At 40.8% G+C, this 14,098-nt stretch overlaps 3 protein-coding genes across 3 annotated transcripts; 2 read left to right on the top strand and 1 right to left on the bottom strand.

Annotated features, from left to right (window-relative positions):
• The first annotated feature begins 1,282 nt into the window (after window positions 1-1,282).
• Window positions 1,283-3,588, top strand: LOC139351718 (low affinity immunoglobulin gamma Fc region receptor III-A-like). The gene is made up of 7 exons (XM_070993724.1): window positions 1,283-1,313; window positions 1,485-1,544; window positions 1,933-2,199; window positions 2,394-2,642; window positions 2,832-2,984; window positions 3,124-3,174; window positions 3,572-3,588. The coding sequence occupies exons 1-7, from the start codon at window positions 1,283-1,285 to the stop codon at window positions 3,586-3,588; spliced, it is 828 nt and encodes a 275-aa protein (XP_070849825.1).
• A 3,458-nt stretch (window positions 3,589-7,046) lies between these two features.
• Window positions 7,047-9,395, bottom strand: LOC139351717 (butyrophilin subfamily 3 member A2-like). Its single transcript, XM_070993723.1, has 4 exons — window positions 9,353-9,395; window positions 8,351-8,692; window positions 7,862-8,155; window positions 7,047-7,138 (listed from the first exon to the last, which is right to left on the bottom strand). The coding sequence occupies exons 1-4, from the start codon at window positions 9,393-9,395 to the stop codon at window positions 7,047-7,049; spliced, it is 771 nt and encodes a 256-aa protein (XP_070849824.1).
• A 1,898-nt stretch (window positions 9,396-11,293) lies between these two features.
• LOC139351716 (low affinity immunoglobulin gamma Fc region receptor II-like) lies at window positions 11,294-12,363 on the top strand. The gene is made up of 4 exons (XM_070993722.1): window positions 11,294-11,324; window positions 11,493-11,537; window positions 11,717-11,986; window positions 12,068-12,363. The coding sequence occupies exons 1-4, from the start codon at window positions 11,294-11,296 to the stop codon at window positions 12,361-12,363; spliced, it is 642 nt and encodes a 213-aa protein (XP_070849823.1).
• The last annotated feature ends 1,735 nt before the right edge of the window (window positions 12,364-14,098 follow it).

The following is a 14,098-nucleotide window of genomic DNA, read 5'->3' as shown; positions in this document are numbered from 1 at the left end:
TAAGGTGTTGTGGCGCTATTGTTCTTTTCCAGCAGGCTCACATGAATGCGTATGGGTTTTGAAGTCTGATCTCTGAGTCTGCAGAGCTCTCGCACTGATGCAGACTTTTTCTTTTTTTAGCTCGAAATCCAAGCAGTTTCGAATGAGTCAAGACTTACTGATATCAAAGGTCGCTCAGCATGCTGAGGATGAAGCTGTGTGTGTGTCCTTGAACTGAACTTTCATTTTCTTTGCTTCCGGCTGTGCGACACTTGCTGGTTCCTCTGTGGGTTGCAGCAGTTTGTGTAAAGTTGGTTCACTGATCTATGTATTGTTCAGTTTGCATTTCCTGTTTTATTTTGTAGTGACCTCCTTATGCATTTCATGTTTTACTTCTTGGCTTTGTCCTTTTTTCCACCAGTTTCACTGACCACCAGTTCTCAATCATCCAATCACTTCCCCAGCATCTTGTGATCCGCTACCTGTTCTTGCTGGATTGTCTTTGTCTTCCAGCTGATCAGAGTGTCTGTCCTTTTTTTCTCTGCTGTTGCTTGCTTGTGTTTTTGTCTCTGCTTTATGTTTTGGGCTTTTTGTTTGGCTCATCCTTTTTTGTTTGTTTTTTTGTTGTTGTTGTTTTTTGTTCATTTGTTTTAAATTGAACATTTATGCACACATTAAAGAAACTTTACACAAGTACAAGACAGTATAGGACATGGTAGATTGACAAATGTAGACTGTATACCTTAAGGGGCAGTTACAAAACAAACAAATAAACAAACTAAGACTGGACAAGACAGCGGATAGGGGGTGTCATTGTAATAAAGGGGTATTGAGCAGGCATGTTGAAGGGCATTGCATTTATTGAGGGGAAAGGCTCATCGTCTGTTCCGTTTCTGCCTTGAGTTGATTGAGTTTTGGTTCAATGCAACTTGTGGCAAAAACATTTATAAATCATCATTAAAAACACAAGACGGACATACTTATCAGCCAATGGGGCACCTTGATGGGCATTCACCCCAAGACTAAGAACATCAAAGACCGAATATTAGAGGACTTTGTAAAGTCATTTATTAAATAGGCAAATTTGGGGGGAAGACCCTCCTATACAGACTTGAACCTTCCCTTAGAATACGATTGGCCTGAAGCCACATGACTGCAGGTCAAAGTCAAAACTCAAATCTGCCTCTCAGAAACCTGCTGCTGCTCCCTCAGTCAGCAGAGGAGAAGCAGGAAGAGGAGGAGCAGATTCTGACGTGATGCTTTAAACTCAGTCTGATGTTCAGACAGTCAGCAGCGAGACAACATGGAGGTCACAGCTCTCTGCGTCACACTGTGTGAGTACTGACTCTGTCTGTCATTGTGAGGTAACACGTGATGATATAGTTAACAGAGAGTGCTGTAATCTGCTCACAGATGCGTCAGATATCACAGACAGTCCATGACAGTTATGTTATATATGTTACATCTTCCATCTGACACAGTCGACGGCTCTCTTGTCTCTCCAGTGATGACTGTGTTGCTGCTGCTGGTCACACAAGTTGACTCCAGTTATTCCCAAACAGCCGGTAAGCAGCAGTTAGAGAATCAGTCACACTTCACAATGTCATGTATACGTTGTGTGGTTTGAACAAAAAGCCAACTTAACGGCTCTGGACAGTGAGAATTTTGGGACCTGAAACAGAGTCGTGGGTGACAAAAGCTTAAAGGATTACATCTTAAACTTGTATCTCAAGTGATGATGCCTGAATGCTGGTATGAAAATTAACCAGTTGATTCATTTGTTCTTTCATGGTTCACTTGGACATGAGCCAGAACACCTGAGAAGTTTGTTATCATGTAGTTCATGACAACACATGTGCTTTAAACTGTGTTGCATCTTGTGATTTTGTTAGCAGACTTTTCATTGCAGAAAGTTTGGTTTGAAGCATCTCCTTCTTTGTGTCTCTGTCGCAGACGAAGCTTTTCCTCAGGTTGTTCCAAACAGACAGCAGCACTTTGAATACCAGTCCGTCGTTGTCAGCTGTGAGGGACTGGACGGGCAGACTGGATGGAGAGTGATGAAGAAGATCGGAGGAGTCGTTAAAACGTGTGCTCCGAGCTGGTCGACATCAACGGGACCCTGCCAAATTAAACATGCTATTCCAGCAGTTGACAATGGAGAATACTGGTGTGAACTGGGAGGAGGAAGAAAAACCAACTCTGTCAACTTCACTGCTACTGGTACACAAGTAATAATATGCCTTTTGAAATAAATACTCTGAAGTTCATTCATCACATTTTAGTCTGGAGACATTTTAGATTGAGGATCAGTTGATTTATATGTCCAGGATTTTACATAATGAGCGTATTTTGAAACAGTTCTTTCTCTTCTCAGAGTATTTCATATTTTTCCAAACATGCTGTATGTTGTTCAGGTGTCTCAGTGATCCTGGACAGTCCCGTCCTTCCTGTGATGGAGGGAGACACTGTGACTCTGCGCTGTAGACAGAAGCAGACGTCGTCCTCCATCCTCACCGCTGAATTCTTTAAAGATGGCCACTTCATGGAGAGCAGCTCTGCAGCAGAGATGACCATCCACAGCGTTTCCACATCTAATGAGGGACTCTACAAGTGCAGCATCTCTGGAGCTGGAGAATCACCAGAGAGCTGGCTGGCTGTCAGAGGTGACACATCAGTGTTTCAACATAAATCAGAGATTATTAGTTTAAGTTCCACGTCGGAAAGCTTGAACTGATCTGAAGCTGCTCTGCAGTCTGACTGAGGAGTCACAGCTGAGGACAGTTTCAAACTCTGAGTCTCTGAAGTGTTTTCAACCTTCTGGTCCGACAATGATATTGATATCATGACCCCAGCAGCTCGTGAAGAAGAGCCTCGGCCGTCCCCTCAGCCTTCTTCCCATCATGCCCCTCAGCTCTCTCTGCTGCTCTGCATTGTGCTCAGTGTTCTGGCTCTGCTGCTGTTGGTGGGATTACTGCGATTTAGGAAACATCAGTCAGCCACCAGAGGTACGCACAATAAGAATAAAGAAAGTTCTTCGATCTCAAATGTTTCCTCTGCATGTCCTTTCCAAAGCTGTCCTGGTGGTTCCTGACTGCTGTCACACTGTTAACTCATTTTGTTTTGTTGATTTTTTTATTTAAACAGGTACTACAACCTCTCCTTCCTCCTGCCAGTCTTCCTCTTCTACACAAGCAGGTGAGGAACGCCAGCCTCCTTCAAACATGTCTGTATTTGTATAACTGGACACTAGGGCGTTTGTTCCAGGTGGGAAGGTGGGTTCAGTTACTCTACAGTCTATGCAGTCCGAAGATTGTATAGATACAGAAAAGCAACTTTCAGTTAAATCAACTTCTTAAGCCTTCGATAAAAGAGTCTCATAGCTACAGATGTAAGAGTGTAAAGTGAGGCCCAACAGAAACATGGTAAAGTTTGACCCCCAGTGGTTCGCTCTTTCACTCTGAGGCGTGTCAGATGAGGTCATGAAAGTCCTCTGAATGATAGCGCTACAAGCGAACTGTGAACTACATTGCTCTGCTTGGGCCTCGGGGTGTTACCGGACTGAAGTGTGGTGTTTGTTGAAAATCCTTTTCAGATACACCCACAATGTAAGGGATGACAATATTTCTATAGAACAAGAATTCACACATTAACACCGTGACTCATGTGACCCTAACGACTCACATGATGTCCGGGGGGGTCAAGGACTCACATGTGAGCTCAACGACTCCCAAGGTCTGAACGATCCTGCAAAGGGAAAAACACCTGGGACTCCCCACTGGATACTTAGACTGGAAGAAGTCTTTTGGATGAGAACTTATTTCCTTTGGAAATTGACTGATTTTATGTCAGTTTTTATTTTCGTAAATTTTTGTCTGCCTACCTTCTTGCTACTGATGTGCAAAGTGTTTTGTTTCAGTGTCTGGAGAGGCCCAATTCGCTGTTCCAGTTGAGGCGACATATGCTATGGTCACCAAACCCAGGGAGATGAAAGGTAATTAGCTTGACAATGAGAAACACAGACAAACTAAACGGCGTTAGTTTGTATGTACATCAGGACCTTCAGGCTTTTGTGATAGTTCAAGCTTCTTTTTAGCAGTTCAAGCAAAAACCATGCGACAAACCCACGACAGAAAAAGGTCCCTGAGTTCATTGAGTAGCAGCTCTTGGGAGAAGCTGTTTGCGGCTCTAATAGCCACCATGACCATGCATTACAGAGAATAGCATGCAAGACTCTAAACATATCTGTACAATCTGTGAACAGATGGAATAGAAACAATGTGTAAAATATCCTTTCCAAGAACACATTATATAACAATAAAATCAAATGAAACCTTTTTTCTAAAAAGAAATGGGCCAATCGTTGAGCCCTGTGGTACCCCACATGTAAGCGGGGGGGCTTCGGCAAACAATTAAGTCCACCATGAAAAACAACGTACTGGACCAACTTGGTGGGTTTTGACTCTTCCTTGGCTAGAAAAGTTTGAGACCTGCTGGGAATGCAGGTCACTAAAGTGTGTTTTTACTGGAGTGGGAAGCTAAATAACCAAAAACACACAAACAACAGTGTACCAGCTATTCCAGGTCCATAGCTACAACTGAGAGGCCACTAAATGAAAGAATATTTTAATGATTGATACCAATATTTTTGGACTCAATATGCATTGCAGGATTCAGGATTCCTTTATTGATCCCCGAGGGAAAATAGTTTTTTGTAGCAGTGTTCCATACAAGGTGTGTATATATATAAAGGCAGTATAAAAAAACAGGATGTGCAAAAAATTGAAGTTGGATGTGCAAAATTGAAATGGAAAATATACATCAGAACAGACAGTGAAAGTGAAAGTCCAAGGGCCATTCAGAGGGAGGAGTTGTACAGGTTGATGTTCACAGACAGGAATGATTTCCTGTAGCGTTCAGTCCTGAGTTTTGGTGGTATGAGTCTTTCACTGAACGTACTCCTGTGCCTGACCAGCACATAATGAAGTGGGTGTCAGACATTGTCCATGACAGTCTGTAGCTTATTCAGCATCCTCCTCTCTGACACCACCGTCAGAGAGTCACACTCCATCCCCACAACGTCACTGGCCCTGCGGATCAGTTTGTTGAGTCTGTTGGCGTCTGCCATCCTCAGCCTGCTGCCCCAGCATGCAACAGCATAGAGAATAGCACTACCAACCACAGACTCATAGAAAATCCTGAGCATAGTCCGGCAGATGTTAAAGGACCTCAGTTGCCTCAGGAAATAGAGACGACTTTGGCCCTTCCTTTAGAGAGCGTCAGTGTTCTTTGCCCAGTCCAGTTTTTCTTCTTTTATGTCAGTGAATAAATAAATGAACTATTTGTCCAGCAGAATTGGATTCCTGGCTGGAGAATGCTTTGATACAGCATTTATACTTTCATGCTTAGAAATACATTAGATAAAATGTAATTCAACAGTTAAATACATTGATTGTAAAAAGCAAGATAATCAAATAATGTTAACAACTTTTTTTTCTGGAGGAGTCTTTGGACTCATGAGCTCACTACGTTTAAAGGCTGCCACTGTGGTCCACAATCTCCTGGCCAGTTCATGTCTTTAAAGTACAATCAAGAGACTTGAAGGTGTCATATGCATATACAGTTTGAAGTGAACAAACATTTCTGAAATTTCATCTGTCTTCAAAACAGAACCAGGAGTATCCAGCTGTTCAGGGATGGCATTTCCTCATGCAGGTAGCAGCCAACGCTTAACAGAAGAGTATCACTTGTATAGTTCAATCGACTAGACAGGACTCAGGGTAATACTGGCCTCCATTTTCTCTTTTTCTCTATTTTAATGCAGCCTCTCTCCTGTGGGTGGAGAGTGGTGGAGAAGGTTTAGCTTAATGGTGAGGGGGCATTTAATTGATCTTAACTGATGAAATGAAGTCTAACTTCAAATGCACGAGCATGAGAGTTAATGTTGTATCGTTTGTGAAGGTTGGCATCTTTGCATCTTGCAGGTTACTGAGAGTAGAGACACATGAATGCAGGAGGACGGGAAGCTCTGTGACATCTGCAGAGCAGGAAGCTGTACAGTCATTACTCAGTCGGTTGCTGCCTTCTTGAATTGACGAAAAGAGACATTTTGTACTTTCAAACTATTTTGTGTCTGTTACACTTGTAATCATTTTAATGCCTTGAAGAATGAAAGTTGTGCACTTCTGTATATTCATGACAAAAGACATATTTCTGTCAACGACGTTAAAGGTAATTTGCAAAGAAAGTAAATAAATTGATTGTTAAATGATGATAATGTGTGACTTGTGAAGTGGACATGACTTAAACAGACGTGATTCTTTTTCTTCTTCGTCATCATCATGAAACAGTGATAGTTTGGGCGAACTCACAGTTTCACTGCCCGTTTCAGTTCACTACAGTTAAACCACATTTTTCTCTCTTCTCTGTTCACACATCTAAAAACACTTTTTACAAGAACAGAGCCGCCGCTGCTGCCGTTAGCTGTACTCACTGTGGCCTCTGTGGTCACACAGTGTGACAGATGCTGATGTAACACTGACCCTGAATGTTACTTTGAACATTGTTATAAACCATCAACATATTGTCAACACAAGACCATCCCCACAAATGCAAAGCTCACCAGCTGTTGAGGTTGAATGAAAAAAGAAGCGGAATAAAAGCAGTTCTGTTATTGAACATTGTGTCGTCTAAAAAGGTTCCACCTCACATTTAAAAATGCAGCATTTGTACACAACAAAAAACAACTAAAACAAAAACTGACAATATTCTCTTTTAAAAGCCTTCAAAAGAACAATAATTGTAATAAGACACAGAAGTTCTCACTGTTGCTTGTGATGTACATGATTTTTGATTTCAACAAAACAAAGCACCTCATAACACAGACATACAATCCATAAAAACGTGAATAATCATTGAGATGACTGAAAAACATTTTGACTACAGTACTTCCATCCAGTGACAACCATTTTTCTAAGGACTGACCTCAGAGCCATGCAGCTGGGGTGGCTGTTAAACCAGCTTGGTTAGATTAGGTTAGACTGCTTGGTGTCTACCTATCGAGGGCTAGTCTAACCCTTTTGAATTTCAGCTCTTTGCTGCTCTATCTCCTCCAGTTGTTTTTGAATTTGCTCTCTCTGAATATCTAACTCTTTCTTCTTCTCTGTCAGAATAGAAACACATTGAAATATTGACTCTGAAGTTGCAACTGTGCCCTGGTGTTTTTTCTCAAGTTCTTTCTCCATTGTGTCGAGATTTGCTTTGGTAACTAGATGCTCATTTTCATTCTGTTTCTCTTCTTTTATATTATTTTCCTCTTTCTGTCTTTTTATCTCCTGCATTTGTTGTGCAACTATAGCTTCCTGGTTCTCCACATCCTTTTTGTGTACCATAAAAAAATTAACCATCCTTAGCACATCATTGCGTTCTTCCTCTACTTTATTTAACTGTTCTCGAAGGTTTTTCTCATCCAGATCCTTGGTATCTGTGCTCTGGTCCATGACCTGCAGTGTTTGTATTTCCTTTTCTTCTTTTTCCTTAAAGAGGGGTTGGAGTTCCGTGTCGTCACTTGTTCTCGTTTCTGTTGAAACGTTCTTGCCTGTTGTGAAGCAAAGACAGAAACAATGTAAAATCAGAGGACAGGACAGAGGCAGAGTATGATCATTAAAACCAGACTTACTCCTTTGTTTCCGTTTCCATTTCCACACAACAAAGACGACTGCAAGAATAACCATGAAAACCACAGCCAAGCTGATGATGATGATGATGATGATGTGAGCAACACTAAAGAATTCATCTGATGATAAAACAAAGAACAACAACATCTAGTACTCTGAGTTTTTAGCATAAAACAATGAATTTATAAATATAGAACTAACTTTTCTACCTGTAACCGGGATGTTTGTCTCTATTGTCTGGTTAACATTCTTCTGCTGGACTTTACAGGTGAGGCTGTTGTTGTGTCTCTTCTCCAGAGTCACTCTGCTGCTGACAGTATGGAGGCCACCAGGACCTCTGACTGTCTCTGTGGGTCCAGCAGAGAGGAGGTTCCCCTCAGCATTTAGCCACAACACCTCAGGTTCTGGATACCAGCCTTTAGACTCACACTGTAAATCCACTCCACTGGTGTCTCCATCACTCTCAGTCCTCATTAAGCTGATGATGAGTGATGAGACTGCACCTAATGATGAAGAGAAGAAAAGTTTAGATTAAAGTTCTGTGGACCAGCTGGTATCATCCAGCTACAGGTCATTTGGCCTTCAAAAAGTCTGGTCCTACTTCTTGGATGTTGACAATAATTGTCCACTGTGGTTCCACTGATCAACTGTCACTTTGAGGTTCAGCCCTATAAAACCAATGTTGTTTATCCACTCACCAACAACAAGCTCAACAGAAGATTCTCTATTCAGTGTGGGAACGAAGCATCTGTATGTTCCCTCATCAGATCGTTTTATTTCATGAAGTTTCAGTGAAAAGTCTCCATGTTTCAGTTTGCTGACTGACATTGACGTTCTCCCGACATAGAATGGATGTTTTTTAGTCTTTAGTTCCACACCATCACGCCACACATGGACAAATCGAGGGTTCAGGTCAGGTCTCGTCCACTCTATTGTCTGGTCAGAGGCATCTTCAGCAGGTTCCAGGTGGCAAGATAATATGATGTCATCACCAAGTCTTGCCACAATTGGCTGTGATGGGCTGAGGACCCGGACCTGACCTGAAACCAAATGTAAGTCAGATTAAACAGCTAGAAAATGAGAGTAATGTGTCACCTTCAGAGGATTAAGGATCTCTTAAATTCATGTGGTATGAAATAAATGATATATTAAGTTCTGGGTATTGACCAGGGGGAAAACAAAATAGGTCCCAGAATTGTACCTTGTGGTATCCCACAGGCTTTTTTTTTTTTAAGCCAAAGCCATCTTGGGTTCAACCCAATCACTAGAAGAAATGTTGGCATTGTATGTTTCTACAAAGCATGGATATATTGAAACTTTACATTTCTCTACATTCAAAATTAAAAATTTTGGACACCTCTGAGAAGGACCATGAATCATCCAATCTGGCCAAAAGGAGGCAGCAGAAACTCTGAGTCTAATCAGGGTCAAGCAGAGTTTTGGCATTTTACTTGAGATCTACTGGTCCCATGGGATGTGAAATACGGATTGGAAGCAGGTAAAGGGATTCAGGTGAGGCGCATGGATGGATTAGGTTTAGATAGGGGGAGGGTTAATAGGGTTAGGGTTAGGGTTAGGGTTAGGTGAGTAGTTCAGCAGTTTGAGATTTTGACAGGTGCTACTGACGTCTATACCTCCACAACGATGTGTTAGGAGAAGGAAGACAGCAGTATGATGGAAAACCAAAGCATAGATGGTACCCAGATGAGATTTGGAGGACCACCCATCCTTCAGGCGAGGCATCCTAGAGTTGAAATTGAGTAGTAGCTGAAAAGTAGCTGAAAAACGTTAATCCCTAGAAAAGACACACACATTTCACTTGTATTTGTGCGAAATAACAAAATGAGTAATACTGAAATATTAAATATAAAGTAAATCTAAAATATATATGTTAAGATATGTTTTTTTTTAAATTATAACATATATATTCTATATGATTTCTGGACAGTTGTCTTCATTTGGTGCTGTCCTTCAATTTCAATCCACAATGCTCTCATATATTCACAGGATTTGGGTTAGTTAAATAAAGTTTATTGCAAAGCCAATAAATATTGACAAGTATCGACTTAGCTTTTTTTTTTTTTTTTTTTTTTTTTTTTTATCAAATATGCTCTTTAAGTAGTCAAACAATGATAAATTGTTGCCGATGGTTGCTTTTCAGGGACAGAGAACAACATGTACAATTGGTCACCAGGAACAATCCTACTTTATTTCTGGAGTTTAAACAAACTTAAACTGTAGTCAACCACCTTTGGGATTACAATTTCCTTGGGGTTTAGTCACATGATTATGATTTTTCCATTAATTACATTGAATTAATATGTTGTTTCAGCCTACCTGTTTCCTGAATCAGGTGGTCATTGTAGACAGCGAATCTCTTCTGTCAAAGTCCAGAAAATCACATGTCCTGCCTTCTTTTAATCTTTAACAAGTAGCACACTGTATGCATTGATAACTGCAGCTGCAACTGAGACTAACTTTAATCTGTAACAGCCTGACCAACACATGCTGAAATCCCCCATGAACAAAATGCATTAGACTGTACCTCAAAGCATGAAGTCTCTCTTTCTGCTGGTATTTTTTGACCAAAAGTTAAAAAATAAATAAATAAATAAATAAAATAAATAATAATAATAATAATAATAATTGAAACAGCCAAAATTGCATCATGATCTTATTGTATTGTAATATTTGCACAGAAAAGGAACATTTCAAAATTGTATTGAATACTCTAATTCCAGTACAAGGCCAATACTGTGGATGATACTGATGCTGCGGATAATGTCCTGCAGGGGGCAGAGCAGGACTGTCAATCAATTGTGTGTGTTTGAGTGTATTTGTGAAAATGAAAGAAGTAGCCGTTGTTATACTCTATATTCCACCAGACAAAAAAGAGGTCATGGAGCAAAGAGAACCACAGGTTTCTCTTGGTGTTTTACAGGAGACGATGCTGAAAGTCCAGTGCAGCAGCTTTAGAGATACAGTATGTGTGGGATTAACAATAAACCAAGATTTTGATAGATCCTGGTGGCTCGTTGCGTCCACAGAAGCCTTTGCGACTATTGAACACATAAACTTGGCCATCAAATTTAAAATATGATTAAATAATTTAATTCTAGAGCAATTTTTGGTTCCTGGTCATCAGAATTTCTGTAGGTTTTGCGACATTTAGCTAAACATGAAGGAATTCACAGGGCTATGCAAGAAGTGTTATAGTTCCAACAAGTTCTGAAACCAACAGAGAAAAAGACATTTCTCTGATTGGCACAAACATCAGGCACACTTGAAATTACATTCGTGTGGCTCACCCCGGTCCAGCATGGCTGTGGACTCTTAGTCTTGTTTAAACGTCACTGACACCAAGAAAAACTCGCTCCGGTCATTTCAGTTTATATTTTTATCTTTATTTTCACCAGAGTTCTTCACATGTGTAAATCTGCCGTGATCCACCCTGTGATATTTAGCTTAACCACTGAGGCTATTTCTACCACGACAGCTGCTCCATCTCTGAGAAAAGGTTTTCAGTCTAAAGCACAAAATTACTGTTGCACCAACAGCAGAAAGAGGCCACACAGGAACAGACCCCTCCTCACCTTCAGTCCACTTCAGTCTGATGTTCAGACAGTCAGCAGTGAGACAGCATGGAGGTCACAGCTCTCTGCATCAGACTGTGTGAGTACTGACTCTTTTGCTTGTGTTGTATTTTACTGCATCAGTGATGAGATTGAACAGGCTGCACGCTGACCTTCAGCAGTCGCTCTTGTAGCTTCAAGAACTGACAAAGCATCTAGATGTTATAAAGGAGTCTCTGAGTTCAGCTCTCATCTTTTGTCTCTCCAGTGATGAATGTGTTGTTCCTGCTGCCTGTGCTCCTTCACAAAGTGGGTAAGTCGCAGTTAGCTGTTCGTTTATATTGATGTATTATTTTGAAGGATGCATTTCCTGCTGGGAAGTGTTTGTGAGTATTGATATATTCATTTGTGCTGATTTGGTTCTGTGGTTTGAATTGTATTCCAGTATTTTATATGTGATTTGAGAACAAATCTTCTGTTGTTTAGTTTCAGATTCAGTGTCTCTTCAGGTCATCCCGAACAAACTGCAGTTCTTTGAATTCGAGTCTCTCATGTTCCATTGTGAGGGGTTCAGTGACTCAACTGGATTGAAATTTGTGCATAAGGCCAAAGGGGGAATACCGTCATGTAAACCTGGAAGTAAGCTGACATCAACAGGTTTGTCCTGCACCCAAAATAGTCTTTACCCAGAGGACAGTGGAGAGTACTGGTGTGAGGATGGAGGGGGGAAGAGAAGCAACAGCATCAACATCACTGTCACTGGTACGTTTGCATTGAGACAACAGAAATGTCTGAATTCATCCTGAGTTTGACATGAAATAATAGCAGATGAATGTTGTTCAGCTGGTTCTGTGATCCTGGAGAGTCCAGTCCTTCCTGTGATGGAGGGAGATGTTGTGACTCTGCGCTGTAGAAACAAGATGAGTCCCTCCATCCTCACAGCTGATTTCTATAAAGATGGCCTCCTCATCAGCAGCAGCTCCACAGAATGGATGATCATCCCCAGTGTTTCCAGGTCTGATGAAGGACTCTACAAGTGCAGAATTTCTGATGGTGGAGAATCAGCACTGAGCCTGCTGACTGTCAGAGGAGAGTCCATGAAGACTAAAACAACCTTGTCTGTTGCAAAACATATTTGAATGCTATTCATTTGCTTTTGTATAAATGCTTTATTATAATGACATGCACAATAATTTCGTATTTCTGGGACAATTGTTTGCCGATGGACTATGTTCATTAGCATTTTTTTAAACTATAAATTGTCAAGTACAAGACCTTGACAGAGACAGACTGCATCATATGTCTTGTTGTGTTCAGACATTTAAAACATTTTAAAACATGAATCAGTTTCTACAAACCACCAATATATTAAATTTGCACTTTTCATAGTTATCATATCAAAGTTTTTACCATCGGTGTCAATGTGGCATTGCTCAGATTACTGATGGGGAAAAACTCAGTTCATGTACACGTAGTACATGAACTGGAAAACGTCTGGAAACGTAAAGTTTAAACATGTTCTGCAGTGAGACAATTTAAGAAAAATCATTTAACGTTAATTCAATCTCAAGAATAACAAAAGGTTACATGTAACACATTGAGTCATCACAGCGTCTCATGACATCACAGTGGATCCCTTCTGTTGTCTTGGCAGAGCATCACAAAGAGGCTCATCCCTCGTCAGATCATCAACTCTTCATCTTCAGAACTGTTTTCCTCTTTGTGCCGATGGCTCTGCTGCTGCTGCTGCTGGCAAAACTTCACTGCGGTGAAACAACGATAACTCGTGTCCACGCAGACGGAAATGTGACTGCAAATAGAAAACAACTGGGTGAACGGCAAAAAAGTGATGAGTGTGCTTAAAGCTAGTTGGGTCGCTCGGATCATGAAACAGTTAATGTCCCATCATGCTTCAGTGTCCTTTTTATTTATCTTTGCATGTTTTCTTATCAGTGTTTTTCTCATGTATATATCTAAACTTTTGGGCCATTTATAATCAATATTGTGCAAAAACCTGATCATATCGTATTATTGTATCTGAAATAACAGAATATAGAAAAGGAAAATAAATGTGTAAATACAGTTTGTGTAATACAATGAAGCTAACTGCGTCTCTTGCTGCTCAATCATGTATTTTTCTTTGATTCATCGATGAATTTATGTTTGTACGGGTCTAGAAGCCGACGTGTCGTGCTGTGACTGCAACAAGTCGAATGGAGACAGTCTGCAAATGGCAGCTTTGTTTCATGAGTGTCCACATTTAATAATCCACTTTGACCATAACTCTGTCAAACCCTCCACAGAGACACCACAGCGTCTCCACACCTCTATGTACAGACTCTGTTGGTGTGTGTGTGGACACACGTGTGAACCTGAAAGCATCAAGTCTCACTTTCTGCTTTTACTGTCCAAAAAAAAAGAGAAACAATTTAAATTGTGTCATGAACATATTGTGTTGTAAAGATTCTGTGTGGGGAAAAAGTTTTTTGTGTAATGTGAATGATGCACTGCAGGGGGCAGAGCAGGATCCATGTATCAAGTGTGTGTGTGTGTGTGTGTGTGTGTGTGTGTGTGTGTGTGTGTGTGTGCGTGTGTGTGTGTGTTTGTGTGTGTGTGTGTGTGTGTGTGTGTGTGTGTGTGTGTGTGTGTGTGTGTGTGTGTGTGTTTGTGTGTGTGTGTGTGTGTGTGTGTGTGTGTGCGTGTGTAGCCTTGTATTCCTCACATTGTGGGGACTCACCTTATTTATGGGTACAAAAAGTCCTCATAATGCAAATCACTAAATTTTAGGATGAAGACTGGTGTTATGGTTAAGGTACGGTTAGGTGTCGGTTTCGGTTGTGGTCAGTCTCCAGGAAATGAATTTAAGTCTAAGTA

The sequence above is a fragment of the Chaetodon trifascialis genome, chromosome 23 (assembly GCF_039877785.1).
Source record: "Chaetodon trifascialis isolate fChaTrf1 chromosome 23, fChaTrf1.hap1, whole genome shotgun sequence".
NCBI classification, from domain to species: Eukaryota; Metazoa; Chordata; class Actinopteri; order Chaetodontiformes; family Chaetodontidae; genus Chaetodon; species Chaetodon trifascialis.
The sequence above is the reverse complement of the archived record's forward strand: the minus strand, read 5'-3'. Positions and strand labels throughout refer to the sequence as shown.